The 16,142-nt window shown below is 37.4% G+C and overlaps 1 protein-coding gene across 2 annotated transcripts in view; it reads right to left on the reverse strand.

Moving 5' to 3' along the window:
• Window positions 1-16,142, reverse strand: part of CFAP54 (cilia and flagella associated protein 54) — a 310,560-nt gene that overhangs the window by 222,056 nt on the left and 72,362 nt on the right. For both annotated transcript variants that reach the window (XM_060113374.1, XM_060113373.1), the window contains exons 16-19: window positions 11,957-12,085; window positions 11,463-11,589; window positions 7,350-7,436; window positions 7,137-7,258 (exon numbers count right to left, since the gene is read on the reverse strand). In XM_060113374.1, the coding sequence (XP_059969357.1) occupies window positions 7,137-7,258; window positions 7,350-7,436; window positions 11,463-11,589; window positions 11,957-12,085 (465 nt within the window). The remainder of the gene's footprint in view (window positions 1-7,136; window positions 7,259-7,349; window positions 7,437-11,462; window positions 11,590-11,956; window positions 12,086-16,142) is intronic.

Genomic DNA, 16,142 nt, shown 5'->3' on the forward strand with positions numbered 1-16,142 from the left:
TTCTTTTTATGGCTGAGTAATATTCCATTGTATATATGTACCACATCTTCTTTATCCATTCATCTCCTATGGACACTTAGGTGGCTTCCATGTCCTGGCTATTGTAAATAGAGCTGCAATGAACATTGTGGTACATGACCCTTTTTGAATTATGGTTTTCTTGGGGGATATGCCCAGTAGTGGGATTGCTGAGTCATATGGTAGTTCTATTTTTAGTGTTTTAAGGAACCTCAATACTGTTCTCCATAGTGGCTGTATCAATTTACATTCCCACCAACAGTGCAGGAGGGTTCCCTTTTCTCCACAGCCTCTCCAGCATTTACTGTTTGTAGATTTTTTGATGATGGCCATTCTGACTGATGTGAGATGATATCTCATTGTGGTTTTGATTTACATTTCTCTAATGTTTAGTGATGTTGAGCATCTTTTCATGTGTTTGTTGGCAATCTGTATGTCTACTTTAGAGAAATGTCTATTTAGATCTTCTGCCCATTTTTGGATTGGGTTGTTTGTTTTTTTGATATTGAGCTGCATGAGCTGCTTGTATACTTTGGAGATTAATCCTTGGTCAGTTGCTTACCATATGATCCAGTAAGCCCACTCCTGGGCGTATATCTGCAGAAAACCATAATTCAAAAAGACACATGCACCCTGATGTTCATTGCAGCACTATTTACAATCGCCAGACATGGAAGCAACTTAAATGTCCACTGACAGAAGAGTAGATAAAGAAGATGTGGTACATATATACAATGGAATTTACTCAGCCATAAAAAAGAATGAAATAATGCCATGTGCAGCAACATGGATGGACCCAGATATTGTCATACTGAGTGAAGTAAGTCAGATAGAGAAAGGCAAATATCATGTAATATCGCTTATATGTGGAATCTAAAAACAAGGGTACAAATGAACTGATCTAGAAAACAGAAATAGAGTCACAGATTTAGAAAACTTACGGTTACCAGGGGGGAAAGCGGGGGGAGGGATAAATTGGGAGATTGGGATTGACATATACACACTATTATATATAAAATAGATAACTAATAAGGACCTACTGTATAGCACAGGGAACTCTACTTAATACTCTGTGATGACCTATATGGGAAAAGAATCTAAAAAAGAGTAGATATATGTATATGAATAACTGATTCATTTTGCTGTACACCTGAAACTAATATAACATTGTAAGTCAACTATACTCCAATAAAATATTTTTTAATTAAAATAAGCTATAAGGATATATTGTACAACACAGGGAATAAAGCCAATACTTTATAATAACTATAAATGGAGTATAACCTTTCAAATTTGTGAATCACTAAATTGTACACCTGTAACATATTATATTGTAAGCAACTACACTTCAATTTTTTAGAAAACATATTGTTTTATTGCCACAAAACAACAGTACTGAAGTCCAAAGCACTATTGTCTGAATAAAAATCTCTCTGCCTATGGTTTCCACTAGAGAATGTGTGACCTGCCACTTTTTACAAGTTACTCAAGGCTTATGATGACAGATTGACATTAAGTACATTTGAAAATGACTTAACATCCACAGTGCAGCAAAACACTTGCAGAAAGATGTAATGCAATCTGGAAGGCCGTAATTAGGACACACCCAAACAACTATCACAAGACTGGAATGATAAAGTACCATATTTATTACTCATCTAGTAGATCTCCCGAGGTATATTCTGGGTTCTCAACAATATTATGTACATTTCAGAAGAAGATGAAAAGTAGGTTGTCATATCCAAGAATCCTGGCAAAGAATATTGCTGAGAATAAAATATATGCTTTATAAGATCTAAGAGAAAAGACAGAAAGAAATGTGTAGTTTGATAGAGAAAAATATATCTAAAGCACCAAAAATCATACTGATATGACAAAATAGAATCTTCCAGAGTGCTTAAATTAGAAGATAAAATAGTAGTAATAATAATGGCTAACATTTATTGACTGTTTATTCTATGCCAAATGCTAAGCATTTTATAGGCATCATTTCATTGAATCTTCCCAAAAACACCCATTTTACAGATGAAGAAATTAAAACAGAGCATGGGTAACTTGACCTTGGTCATACAGCTAGTCAGTGGCAGTACCAAAACTCTAATCCACGACCCTTATACGCCTAACCATTATGATTTCTTGTCTTAATAAAAAGCGAAGTTAAAAAGAAGCATGGAGAGGCAACCAGAGATGAAGTTTTCTATGCAATAACGTCAAAATATTTAAAAGAAAAAAGTCCTAAAATGTAAATATTCTAAAATCTCTGTCAGTAGTTTGAAGACTGCGGGTCAAAACATGACCTCAAAAGAGGGGGGTTAGAATCAAAAAGGGTTTTACTCTTTATGAGGAAGACTTCAGCATGGAACAATTAAAAAGAACTGAGAAGATCTCTGAAGAATATTGGCTTACATATATTTTTCCTAAAAAAAGCAAATAGAATTAATTTGACTAAAATGTTAAAGAATAGGAAAAATCATTTCACTTGGTAATCCAATTACTGCTAACATAGTTAATACAATGGTATTTAGGGGCCATCAAGATGTAAATTCAGGAAGTATTAGAGCCAGGAGTGATGAGAACTTCTAGTGGCCTGGGCTTCTTCTTTTTTCTGGTACGCGGGCCTCTCACTGCTGTGGCCTCTCCCGCCGTGGAGCACAGGCTCCGGACGCACAGGCTGAGCGGCCATGGCTCACAGGCCCAGCCGCTCCGCGGCACGTGAGATCCTCCCGGACTGGGGCACGAACCCGTGTCCCCTGCATCGGCAGGTGGACTCTCAACCACTGTGCCACCAGGGAAGCCCGGCCTAGGCTTCTTCATGAGTTCTGGTTTCAAATTAGGACCATAAAATTAGATTCTGTGTTGATTATAAAAAATAATCCGCTAATCTATAATGCTCCTTTGCTTAGAGTTGAAGCATTATGACTGGATTTCGGAACTGCTAAAATCATGTCAATTATTGATTTAAGTTTCAACATATAGTCCTACGGGAACACTAGATGCATCAGTTAGGGCTCTTTGCAACAGAAGCAACAGCAACATGAGGCTTGGAGCACAGCAGGTCCGGAGAGGCAAGAGGGTCTACAGAACACAACTAACATAGTCTAATCAGGACACAGGCATTGGAATGAATGAATGCCAACTACTTTTTGTCTTTTTATCCCTCTGTTCAAGATTCAGATTCCAAGGAGGGAGCAACCAATCAGCCTAGCTTGCATCACCAGTCCTCCTCTTGGCTGGCAGAGAAGAGAGGCCCTGAAAAGTCCTACCTGATTTCTTCTAGTGGGGAAGAAGAAATTCCTCCAAAGGTGATGTTTGGAAGAGGGAAATAAATGCTGGACAGAAAACAACAGTATACAACCCTTCCCTGGTACCCTTAGCACCTGGATTGAGGAGTATTCCTGCCTCTTCCCAGTGAGGAATTGCTCCGCAAAGATGGTGAATGTTGGGCTGCTGGACTCTGAAGTGAACTAGGAGTGATGATCATAAGCCATATGCTGATTCCTCTATTTATCAGAAGTAGAAAATCAGGGACATCTCAGGCTGGTTCTAGGTGCAATCCATTAAAATAAATCTGAGGTATAATGTGTAAAATGCCAATATGGACTTCCAGAAGTCAAATAACTGAGACAGGAAAATGAGAAAAATAAAGCCCCACAATCAAGAAGAAAAGCCAGCCATCTCTTTTGGAAGGCTAACGGGTTCTTATCAAAGGTTTGTCCCTCATCCGTGGCAACAAGCTAGTCCACCTTTAATGGACTTGGAATAAAACAGACACCTGATTAGAGTATCTATCTCCACAAGGTCTGGAAACTTCTGAAAAACTAAAACAGGGTATGAATTATTTAAGGGTTCTGCAAAGACCCAGGCTTTTCAAATCTTTTTTATGGTATCAGGTGACACATCAAATACTGATTTGTGGATAATTTTATTACCAGACCATGATAATGTAAAGCATGCTGTAATATAGCCCAAAAGAAAATGATTGCCAAGGGAATGAAATTTATTTGTCTTCTTTAAGGGAAGAAACTTTGGCAATTATTTGAGCCGTAACATGGTTGTTTATGAGAGTACCCTGAGGACTGATCATTAAGCTTTAACACTAGGATGAAAAATTGCCACGGAGGAGCAGAGGTGGCTATGGAAGATTTCAGGACTTCTAAATAAATATTCAACATTTCCCAGCTGGCGACAATTCTTATGGAGGGCTCCTCATAAAAAGTAGAGCTTCTAAATGCCTCTCATGAGTCTAAGAGGATATTATAATTTTTCTTAAGTTAAAATAGTTTCACTTAAGAAATAGAAGGAAAAGATACACAAGGAGAACATGAAAACTTCAGACCTCTCACATCTCCCGTGTGTTCCCAGTCACAGTGGTAGAAAGACAGAGACCTAACAGGGCAATGGGCATATTATGATAATATAAAGACAAGATTGCATCATAATAAAACAAAAGGGAAAATCCCAGAGGCTTTACTCTCTCTGGACTGTGAGAGGCCATGAGATGAGTCCTGAGAGAAACAGTTCTAAAAGAAAGATACGTTTTACTTGCCATGGAAATAGTCCTCCAAGCACTAGGCAGTAGCGAGTGGCTGCAGAAGCATCTGCTGAGAAAATGGATCTGAACCCCAGGAGTCTTCCAGCAGAGATCAGACACCACTTGGCCTGGTCAGCTGAGACTATACCATCATCAAATTCAATTCATTCAGATGCTGGAAATTCTAATGTAATGAGGCTCTCCCCTAATACTTCCAGGACAGACTTCCCCACTTTGAACACTGATAGCATTTGTTTATCCAGAATCCTCAGACTTCTTACGAACTAGACTCTACTTTCTCTCTGGTCTCACCTCTTACCATCCTCTCCAAACACTTCCCTCCCCTTTGCCATTGCATCAAAGCTTCTGATACACTGAATGACCTCTAGGACCACAAGCACTCTATGACCTTTCTAGCCTCAGGACCTTTGCACAGGTTGTTCTCTCTGTCTTGCATGTCCTTTCCACTTTTGTCTTTCTCTTTCTCTGGATACTCCTGCCTGTCTTTCAGTATTCAACTTCATGTCACTTTTTCTGGATGTTTCTTCAAATATTCCCCACTGTTGGGTTAGGTATTCCCTTCCTGAATTCCCCTGGCACTCTTGCAATTAGATCACCTAAGACAATGACTCATAATCACCTACTTACACGTCTATGTTCCCATAGACTGGATTTATCTTGAAGACAGAGACCACAAAGAGCAGGCAATCCATCAATATTGGTTGAATAAAGAAAGGATTTTTGTTTGTTTTTATCCCTTGTATTCAGCATAATACCAGGCACATAGTCAACTTGCAATAAAACATTTGCTGAATGGATCATAGGCACTCAAAAACATATGTTGGATGAATGAAGTGATGGACTTATGATCAGGAAGTACTACATACCAGAAATCTAAAATTCCAATATTCTATTGCATTGGCCAAAAAGTTGGTTCAGGTTTTTCCATAACATCTTATGGAAAATCCAGAATGAACTTTTTGGTCAACCCAATACTTTCTAACTTCCAACACCTATCCTTCTATCTCTCTCAGATTCTGATTTTCTGGTCCCTGACCTCATAGAGATGCCCAATCTCTTGATATCTCCATAGTCTACCAAGTCTTTAAAAGTCTTTTTTTTTTTTTTTTTTTTTTTTTTGCGTTACGCGGGCCTCTCACTGCTGTGGCCTCTCCCGTTGCGGAGCACAGGCTCCGGACGCGCAGGCCCAGCGTCCATGGCTCACGGGCCCAGCCGCTCCGCGGCATGTGGGATCTTCCCGGACCGGGGCACGAACCCGCGTCCCCTGCATCGGCAGGCGGACTCTCAACCACTGCGCCACCAGGGAAGCCCAAGTCTTTAAAAGTCTTGATGGTGTTACTTCCTTCCCTACTCAATCTACACCCATTTTTCATTATGAACTTTTAACCTATACTTTCGCACTTTTTTAAAAAATCCAGTCCAGTACAAATTTCTACTATCACAAATATTCTACTGTCACAGCTACTAAGAATACACCAGGATAATATCATACCAGAATGCAGATGAGGCCGCCTGAAAATCCATGGTCTTCAACCTCAGCCAGAACTTCAGGATGCTGACCAGTCCTTTAACTTAGAGTCAGCTCCCTCATCCATTCCTCTCCACTCTCCAATCACCTTCTCTCTCCCCAGTCCAACTAGCCACCCTCACTCTCCATGGCTGGCAGATTCCCTTGCCTCCTATTTTACGGGTGATTGAGATAAGAAGGCATCCACTCAACTCTCTGCCTCCACACCAATGGACTTATTGAAATCTACATCTGTCTGTTCCTCCTTCCCTTTTGTATCAGAGGATGAGGTGTCTGTTCTGCAGCCCACCCTCCACTGAAGATGAATCACTTTACATGTGCTTTCAATCTCATCCCCTTCCCTCTTCTATTAGAGGACCCCACTATACGTCGAACTCGTCTTAAACTCTGTATCCTTCCCCTGGCTTTGACTTACTCTTTTCTTTCCCTTGTCAGTCAAGCTACTAGTATTCTCTACCTCATCATATGCCGTTCATTCAGCCAACACAATCAAACTTTTGTGATACACAGGGGCAAAAATAAAAGAGAAATGTGATTCCCCTCAGAAATTTAAACTCTAAAATCAACATACAATGAATAAGTAAGAAGACAGGACAATTTCCAGGTCAGAGAGAGACAACAACAGCAAGGCAACTGGTCCATAAATCAGCAAATATCCAACTGAGAGAAGGTGCTTTAGCCCATGGACTTTAAGTATTTTAGTTCCATAGTAAGGAATGCATTTATGCTGGCACAGTGTCACTTACATTCTATGATTTACCTCATTTTGAATCCTTCTGATTTTATTTAGCTCCCCATGTAAGGTCTCCCTGCAGAGAGAGAACCTCTCATGTCACGAGAGTTCAGGGCTGGAGATACAGACTTATTTCCCTGCTTAGAACTATTGCACTTCACAAAGAGAAGACTAGACATGGCAAATCTAAAAGTTCATAATCTAATGTTAACGGCAACACATTATTTTTAGCAAAGAGAAATAAATCATTCATTTTTAACAGGGGTTGCATGTCAGGACTAAAAGGAGAAGTGATATATTGTTACCATCAAGAAGTTATGTAGAGATGTACAGGTTGCATCTTTCTCAAACATTAGAAGGGTTTTCTGCATCAAGTAAATTGCTTTGGATAGCTTATTCTTCCTTATTTTATTCATTACACTTAATTCTGTAAAAGCAAACAAACATTTCACCAAAAGGGCAACATAAAAACTATCTTTAAAAAATGTGGAAAGACAGTTTATCCAAAATTTAATTACCTGTAAAACAATCAGGACTTCCAGGTTTTTTTGGCTTTTCTGGACCTTTGGTAGATATATTTTTGCTAACAGTTGGAGTCTGGAAAACTGAAGAAGAAGAAGGAGAAGGAGAAGAAGAAGAAGAAGAAGGAGAAGGAGATTGTTATCACAATTAGGTTTATGTTCAAGAAAGGAAATATTTTCTAAACACTAAAGAGTGACTATTTGTAAAATTATTGCTTTTTCTATCATGTCATCTTTTTTTCATTAATAGATAAAAATTCAAACAAATCTAATAGTTTCATCATTAAATTCTCTTTTATTTGCTACTGTATAAGATCAAGAATTTTTAAATTATAACAATATTTGATTTTCTATTTCACCTTAAATAAAATTATCTTGAAGGTTGATAAATAGGGTCCAACCTACTTTTGTTCACTTTCCCTCTTCATAAACTTTTCAAAATTGCTCCATCCTTGGTTCCTGCGAGAGCCCTGGGTACCACATGAAGACCTCCATTCTCTTCTATCTGTGGCTGATAAAATCAGAGCCACTCTCAAGATTTTCAACTAACACACAAATTATTGCCAATTGATTGTGAGCAGTGAGAGATCCTCATGTGCAACTAGGACTGACCATCACGGTGGTCCAGGAAAGAGGTAGCAGGATGAGGGAGAAGAAGATAAAGGTATGCTGGTCCAGGGAGATGGAGAATATTGCACTGATTCTTGATTTTCCAGGTCTGGCCCTCAAGAGACCTGGCAATGTATTGTTTCTCTCCTTAAAGGTACATGAGTGTACCTGTAGTAACCTTACAATAAACCCCTTTTATTGAGGTTTAATTATTTGTGCTAATGCACATGAGTCACCATGGGATGATGACTGATTGATGAAAAGATGCCAAAAGACACCATTAAAGGATATAAGGTTTCTTTAATGGCAAAGGATAAGGAAATTTATCTTCATGGAACTAGCAACACAAAGAGGAAAATAATGCATCTTTCTCTCCGTACCTAGGGTATTATAAATGCTAATTAAGTGATAGCTCTCATGATTATAATCACTGGAGATAAGAAGGATGAGATTGCAAGAAAACACTGAATGCCCAATACAGGAGTCACATTTAAATGCCACAGTCATCAATAGACAGCCACTGTAAAGTTCTTGAATAAGAATGACAAAAGCAGTATTTAGGCAACATTAGTCAGACAGCAGCATACAAGAGTGAAGAATGACAGGAGAAAAAAAGTGATAATCTGTGCTAGGGTGGCAGTTCAATAAAGCAGAGAAAAACATCAAGCAGATCCAGAGCTACTGCAAAGAAATAATAACTAATCCTATGTAAATACACACACACACACACACACACACACACACACACACATAGAGAGAGAGAGAGAGAGAAAGAGTCAACTACAAATTGGCACTTGCCATTGGCACTTGCCATCTACCTCTACAAGGATTAGATCATGTGCTGCTGCAGCTGCTGACTTTCAACATCCCCTGAAAGGAGCTCAGGGTGGAGAGCAGAAATGAGGCACTGTGTGCTCTGGGAAAAACTGGTAGAACAGGTCTTCAGATAGTTAGGTATTTTCAGGAGTTGATTTTATGAGCCCAATTCTTGTATCCCCTCATATCTAGAAAAGCACTAAAATCTTTCATGGTGACGTCTGCTCCTCGTGACTAGCAGAAACCTTCTGCAAAAAGATATGTGCTTCATTGCGTGTACTCCCCCCCTTCACCAAAATCACATCTATACTGACCTTCCCCCCACCTCTCTGGAGCAGTTCCTCAGAGCTATCTGAGGTGCTGTCTCCCAGGCTATAGTCCTCATTTTGCCCCCAATAAAACTTAACTTGCACCTCTCAGGTTGTGCATTTTTTTAAAGTCAGTTATCTATATATAGATATATAGGTATCTATAGATATATCCAAAATATATAAAAAACTCAAGCCATTTAATAATAAAAAAAATCTGATTTTAAAATGGGCAAAGGAACTAAATAGACATTTTTCCAAAGAAAATATACAAATGGTCTACTAGTACATGAAAAGATGCTTAACATCACTAATCATCAGGGAAATGCAAATCAAAACCACAATAAGATATTACCTCACACCTATTAAAATGGCTATCATCAAAAAAGACAAAAGATAATAAACATTGGCGAGGCTGTGGATTAAAGGATACCCTTATACACTATTGGTGGGAATGTAAATTGGTTAAGCCACTATGGAAAACACTATGGAGGTTTCTCAAAAAATTAAAAATAGAACTACTATATGATCCAGCAATCTACTTCTGGGTATATCTCCAAAGGAAATAAAAACAAGATCTTAGAGATATCTACAGTCCCATGTTCATTGCAGCATTATTCACAATAGCTAAGATATGGCAACAACCTAAATATCCATCAGTGGGTGAACGTATAAAGAAGATGTCACACACACACACACACACACACACACAGTGGAATATTATTCAGTCAAGAGAAAGACATTTGCACTAATATGCATGGACTTTGAGGGCATTATGCTAGGTGAAATAAGTTACACAGAGAGAGACAAATACTGTATGGCATCCCTTATATGTGGAATCTAAAAAACCCAAACTCATAGAAACAGAGAGTAGAATGGTGGTTACCAGGGGCTGAGGAAGTGGGAAAATGGAGAGATATTGGTCAAAGGGTACATAAGATGAATAAGTTCTGGGGACCTAATGTACAGCATGGATCATAGTTAATAATACTGTAGTAGACACTTGTAAGTTGCAAAGTGAGTAAATCTTGAATGTTCTCACCACAAAAAAAGAAACGGGAATTATGTGACATGCTTGAGCTGTTAGCTAATGCTATGACAGTAATCATTGTGCAATATGTTAGTGTATTAAATCTAGACGTTGTACACCTTGAACTTACATAATGTGGTATGTCAATTATATCTTAATAAAGCTGAGAAAAAGTCTGCACTCAAAAATTATTTAATTACCCACCATTTGATTAAATTTGTTTAGTTGTATATATGATGGGACATCTGAATGTATTCGACAGAGATCAGAAGTCATGTTAGGCTGGAACACTCAGTTCTATTCTATAATTACTCAGTAATTTAAAATGAGGAAGTGGTAGTTAAATGAATATTGACTATATAATCATGCCAGGAGTAACTTGGCTTTATCAAAATTTAACCTCAAACAGAAGAGGTTTTTAGACCTAATATTTTAAATCTTATCCTGAAACTTGAGTAGTTGTGTTTCTATATGCACACTAGAATTACTATCGGCATTTTTTTTAATGTTTTGACCTCTTTACCTAAATAATGAGGCAAAAACAACTTAGATCCAACTCATCTGTCCTCTCACACTGCTGTCAGAGATGTCTTTCTAAAATTTTCAATAGCTTCCAGGATAAAATATAAACCATTTGACCCTTCAAGATCTGTGATCTACCTCTCTAGCCTTATCTGTGTCAATCTCCCATGTGTGCTCTTTACTACAGCCATAAGAAAATTCCAGCAGTTTCTAGACTTCACCATATAATTGTTTGCTTCCACCTTACTAAAAGTTGCTTTCTCCATTCAAATTGACTGCCTCCTTCTCAATTTTCTTCATAAAGACATTTATGAAGATAAAGATAAAGATAGCTTTCTGGTCAACTATCACTTCTTCCAAGAAGCCATCCCTGACCTTCTTGACTGTTATACTCTTCTGTGTGCCCATAACAAACACTCTGAGCCCACTTCTACTGCATTTATTAACCTTGACTATTATAGTTGGCTTACTTATCTAGAAGCTCAAAATTGAAGGCTGTGTCTTATTTGGACCAAGCTTAATATGGTTCCTAGATTTGATAGAGACTCAATAAATGTTTGCTTCATTAAATTAAGAAAATATCAATAATTTACTATAACTCAAGCAATTTAATTTTTTAGAAGTTTACTGATTTGCTATGCAAGGTGTAAAGAAATAATGAAACATACCTATTGATATTTATCAGAGAAGTAAGAAAAAATAAAATAATGAAATTTATCTGGAAAACACCTAGTCAACAACACTGTTTACAAATTAAATTGATTCTGTACTTGAACTTGTCTTAAAACTGATTCAGAACAAGTTATTTGCTTTGATGGCTACTACCTTGCAATTGGTCAAGAAGCACAACGGCCACTCGGTGCTGGGCTTGAATTAGTTGAAGATGCAAATCCATTATGAAACTATTCGGTGTGACTGGTTTGTACATGTCTGCATCTATACAGTGGGTGTGCTTCGGTAGAATTGAAGTAAAAATTAAAAAGGCATATGGTTATCAAAACATACTAAAAACAGCTTTGTCTTATTATCATTCAGGTTATCACTTTACTCTTAGCCCTTTTAAAGTCTGTTCACTTCTCAACTCTTTGCAATCTGGCTTAACACACTAAGAAATCTGCTTTTCAAGTTCACCAGCAGCCTCTTCAGTGACAGATTCAAAGACTCCTCACCCTCCTTGATTTCTTCTGGGATAAAGGGAATATATTTCTGGCCTATGAGAGGGAAGCAACCACAAACCATGCTTTACTTACCTATTTGCAAGGCCAGCCCTCTTCCTAGTTAAGTAAAATAAACCTAATGTAAGAGTTTCTCATTCTCACCATGGCATAGCAATCGTCAAACACTGATGATCCATTTGGCAAAGCAGTTAACATGCAATTCAAATTTATTCCAACAATGGCTTTTTCAAGAAGTTCATAGGCCAAAAATAACTGTTCCTCAGGTTTTTTCTAAAGGAATTTTATAAACAAAACAGAAAAACTAAATTTAAGGGAAAATCATATACAACACTTCCCAACTTTTTAACAATAATTCAAAACCAAATAACAAATTTAAATAGCCTATCCAAGATCAACGACATATTTCTTACTAAGTATATTTGTTTTTGATTAAACATGGAATACTATTAATAAAGGTAAAATAATAAATACAGTTCATCATTTTCCCAAATATTAATTAAACTTTTCAAAAACATGTATATAACTTCCTTTTACGGTTTTCAAAATTCTGATGGTACCAAATGTATAGGTAAATTTTAAAAATCTAACTCATAATTTGTCATTTTCACATACTTTATTTTGAAAGTTAATTTTTTTGAATCTCTGCGCTGGAAATATAGACTTGGAGGCCATCAAATCCAATGGTCTACATTGTGATTTTCAAAAACTAAATACCTTCTATTATAATTATCCTCACAGAGAGACAAATACAAAGAATAACATAAAGAGCAACCAGCTTTGTTCAAACTTTCTAATTTTTCATATTTTCTTCAGAAAATGTTTAGGAAATAAAGCAAACACATACATGCAGATCACTGAAATCCTCTGTATAACTGTTTATAGTGACTCTCCTCTTCTCTGCCCCTAGAGGTAGTCACTGTCCTTGAATTTGGTTGAATTTGGTTTTTAACCATTCTTTTGCATGTTTTTAAACTTTTACTACATGTGTATGTGTCCATTAACAATATACAATATCACTTTGCATATTTTTAATTCTCTTGTAAAATTCTGCAGTTCACTTTTTTCACTCAACCATATGTCATTGAAATCTTCTCCTGCAACTCACTGTGTCAGTCAGGGTTTAGTTAGGAACACAGAGCAACTCTAGGTACTGCAAGCAGAAAGGGATTTAATGCACAGAACTATAAGTGTCCATCACTGCTGGAAGGCCTGGGAGAGCAAAGATCAAGAAAGCTGTCAGTGATGAATTTACAGGAATCTAAGAATCCAGGAGGCAGGTGACAACCTCAAGTGTCTACCACGCTGAAGCAAGTGAATTGCAAGGGCTTGCTCAGCGAGGCTGGTCAATTAACTTCTTCCATCTGCCACTGCAGAATAAGAACTCTCTCTTCCCTTGTGTATTACAAATTCATGCAAATGCCCCTCACTGGAAGACTAACCTAGAACCGTAAGGAAATGAGATGGTGGGAAATGTAGTTCCAGGTTTTCCCCCTGTAGTGTGAAGGCGACTCTAGAAGTGGATGGCAATGATGCCAGGCTGACTCTAGTTCAAGCCCACTTTAGCTCACTCACCTTCACTGCTACGATGAAATGGTGTTGTGCTGAGGACTACATCACAATTCACTTATCCACTCTTCTGCTGATGGACATTTAGATTGCTATTACTAAAAGTGTGCAATGTATTATACTAGTCTGATACTTCCTTTACAGTCCTTATACCTTTCCTTCTGCTCTTCTTTTTTCACACAGCTGTCTAAGGCCCCTAGGACATTTTGATCAGAAGAATGACAGATATCTTTAAGTTGTTACATCGATATAAAGGGACTGCTTTTCATCTTTTACCATAGGTGTAACAGTCATTAAAGGTCTTGAATGATACCCTTCATGGGATACAGAAGTTCTCTTCTATTCCTAACTTGTTAAGAGTTATTTTTTAAAAGGTGGTTGTTGAATTTCATCAAATGCTTTTGTTGCAGCTCTTTATCTAATGAGGTGGTCGTTATTTTCTCCTTTTCATCTGCTAATGTGGTGTACTGCATTATAGATTTTCTAATGTCAACTCATACTTGCATTCTGGAATATACATAACTTGATTACACACATTCATTAAAGATATATATAGACATGAATCTCCATTCAAGAATCACTGGCTCATAAACAACAAGCTCCTACCGTAGAGCACAGGGAACTATATTCAATGTCCTGTGATAAGCCATAATGGAAAAAAATATGAAAAAGAATATATATATGCATAATGAATCACTTTGCAATACAGCATAAATTAACACAACATTGTAAATCAACTATACTTCAATAAAATTTTTTTAATTAAAAAAAAAAAAAGAATCACAGGCTCAGGGAGAATCACAACCCAAATAGTGTAAATTTGAAAAACAGACCTACATGAGGGCAGGTCCAAATTATTAGGAAGAGAGACTTTCTCCCATTTACTCCACTTTCAGTACCCAAATTGAGAAACCTCCCTACCAAATAGGCAGATATTTTTTCTAGTCGACGGTTTCCTAAGATGAGTCTTATAGGCTCTGACTAAATATGTGAGTCAGTTCCAAGGCCCATCCTTCATGTGCCCAAGGCTCATCTCTTGTCCCTAAATGGTTGTTAATCTAAGTTTCTTTGTAACTGAGCCCATCAACCTACTGCAGCATCTATTCATAAACTTACCATTTTGGTTTTCAGTTCCCCTTTCTATTTTGGCCCCTGGAATTTACCTTACTTTCTTGTGAGCTCTGTGGTGTACTTAAGGATATTTGTTCAATTCTGTCCAAAATTTCTAGGTATTTTGCAGGAAGAGGGTTTTCAGGTCATCTAGTTCTCCATTTTGCCACAAACAGAAGTCTCTAAGGACACCTCTTAACACCAAGGAGCTTCAAAGACCCCACACACATACCCACCTTCTGACACTGTCATCATCATCACCACCATCATCTTTGTCATCATCACAGCTAATATTGAATTAAAACATGTTCCAAGTACTGGGCTAAATGCTTTCTATGGACTCATTTTTAAATTACCATAATCCTATGAGGTACTTATTAATTATTAAAACTATAACCCATTTGTCAAAAATAGCTATGTATTCAGTAAACCTTTAAAGTAAGTTTTTAAAAAATATAATCATAATAGCACCTTATATATGTTTTAAATAGTTGCATGTATACATGCAAGATATATAATTTATCCCACCTGCAGACTCTGCTAGGTGAGCATATGGATTTTGGACTCTCCTTACAATAAATTCTCACTCTTCCCCACTTCACTCCCTTCCAAATAGGTCTGAGACTCTAGGTTGAGATTTAATGCCCTTTGCAAAACATAAGGGAAAAACTGAGTTGCCACCATGTGCTCGTTACTGGTTTCCTCAATGTTACCAACATCTCATTTGAACTGTATCACTTAAATACTACCAGTAGAATAGATACTATTGTTATAATTTTACAGATGAGGACACTTATATTCAACCAGATTAAATAGTTTATTCAAGATCACACAGTCAACATTAAAGTCAGGATTCAACTCCAAGTCTCCCAATACCAACTGCTATGACCTTACACCACACCAATGAATCACCCTTACTCCACCTACCACATGCCCCAGTACAGCTGAGCAGGTAGTGTATGGCACAGTTTTAGGGGTGCCATTCACTGTAGTCATCATAGACTTCTATATTTATTTTGATAATTTCCCAGAAGATGGCAATAAATCATATCAAGGAAAGGGTGCATTTTTCTAATTTAAACACAGTAGCAATAGTTCATAAATGGTTTTCAGTTTCTTCATGGTCACCTTCTAAGAAATCCATTTCATTTAGTGCCTTTAATTGCCAGAATTTTTCCATGCAAGCCAAAATCTAGCACTTTGTAACTTCTACTAGTATTCCTATTCCTGCCCTAGGAAGCTTCAAAGAATAAGTGCTAGCCCACTAAGCCAGTAATTCTTAAATTCTAGTTTCCCTAAGAATCTACCTGGCAAACTTTTAAGAACCTCACACCTGAATTATAAACTTTTAAGAACCTCACACCTGAAATTATGATTCAATACATCTAGAATGGGAAATAGGAAGCTACATATTTAGCAAGCACTGTAAATGATCCCTGGGAAAACCATTGGCAGACAGCTATTATGCCCCCTCAATCTCTCATGCAGTTCAAACATTCTCTGTTCCCAGTTTAAGACTTCTCAGCTCTCTCTCTTTAGAAGACACAATACAACGTAAAGAACTCAAAACTGCATTCTCTGAAACCTATTATTAGAAGATGAATATTACATTCAAGAAAGTAAATTCAGAATGCTCCCCCAGTCCTCTGGT

This window comes from Mesoplodon densirostris, chromosome 11 (genome assembly GCF_025265405.1).
Source record: "Mesoplodon densirostris isolate mMesDen1 chromosome 11, mMesDen1 primary haplotype, whole genome shotgun sequence".
NCBI classification, from domain to species: domain Eukaryota; kingdom Metazoa; phylum Chordata; class Mammalia; order Artiodactyla; family Ziphiidae; genus Mesoplodon; species Mesoplodon densirostris.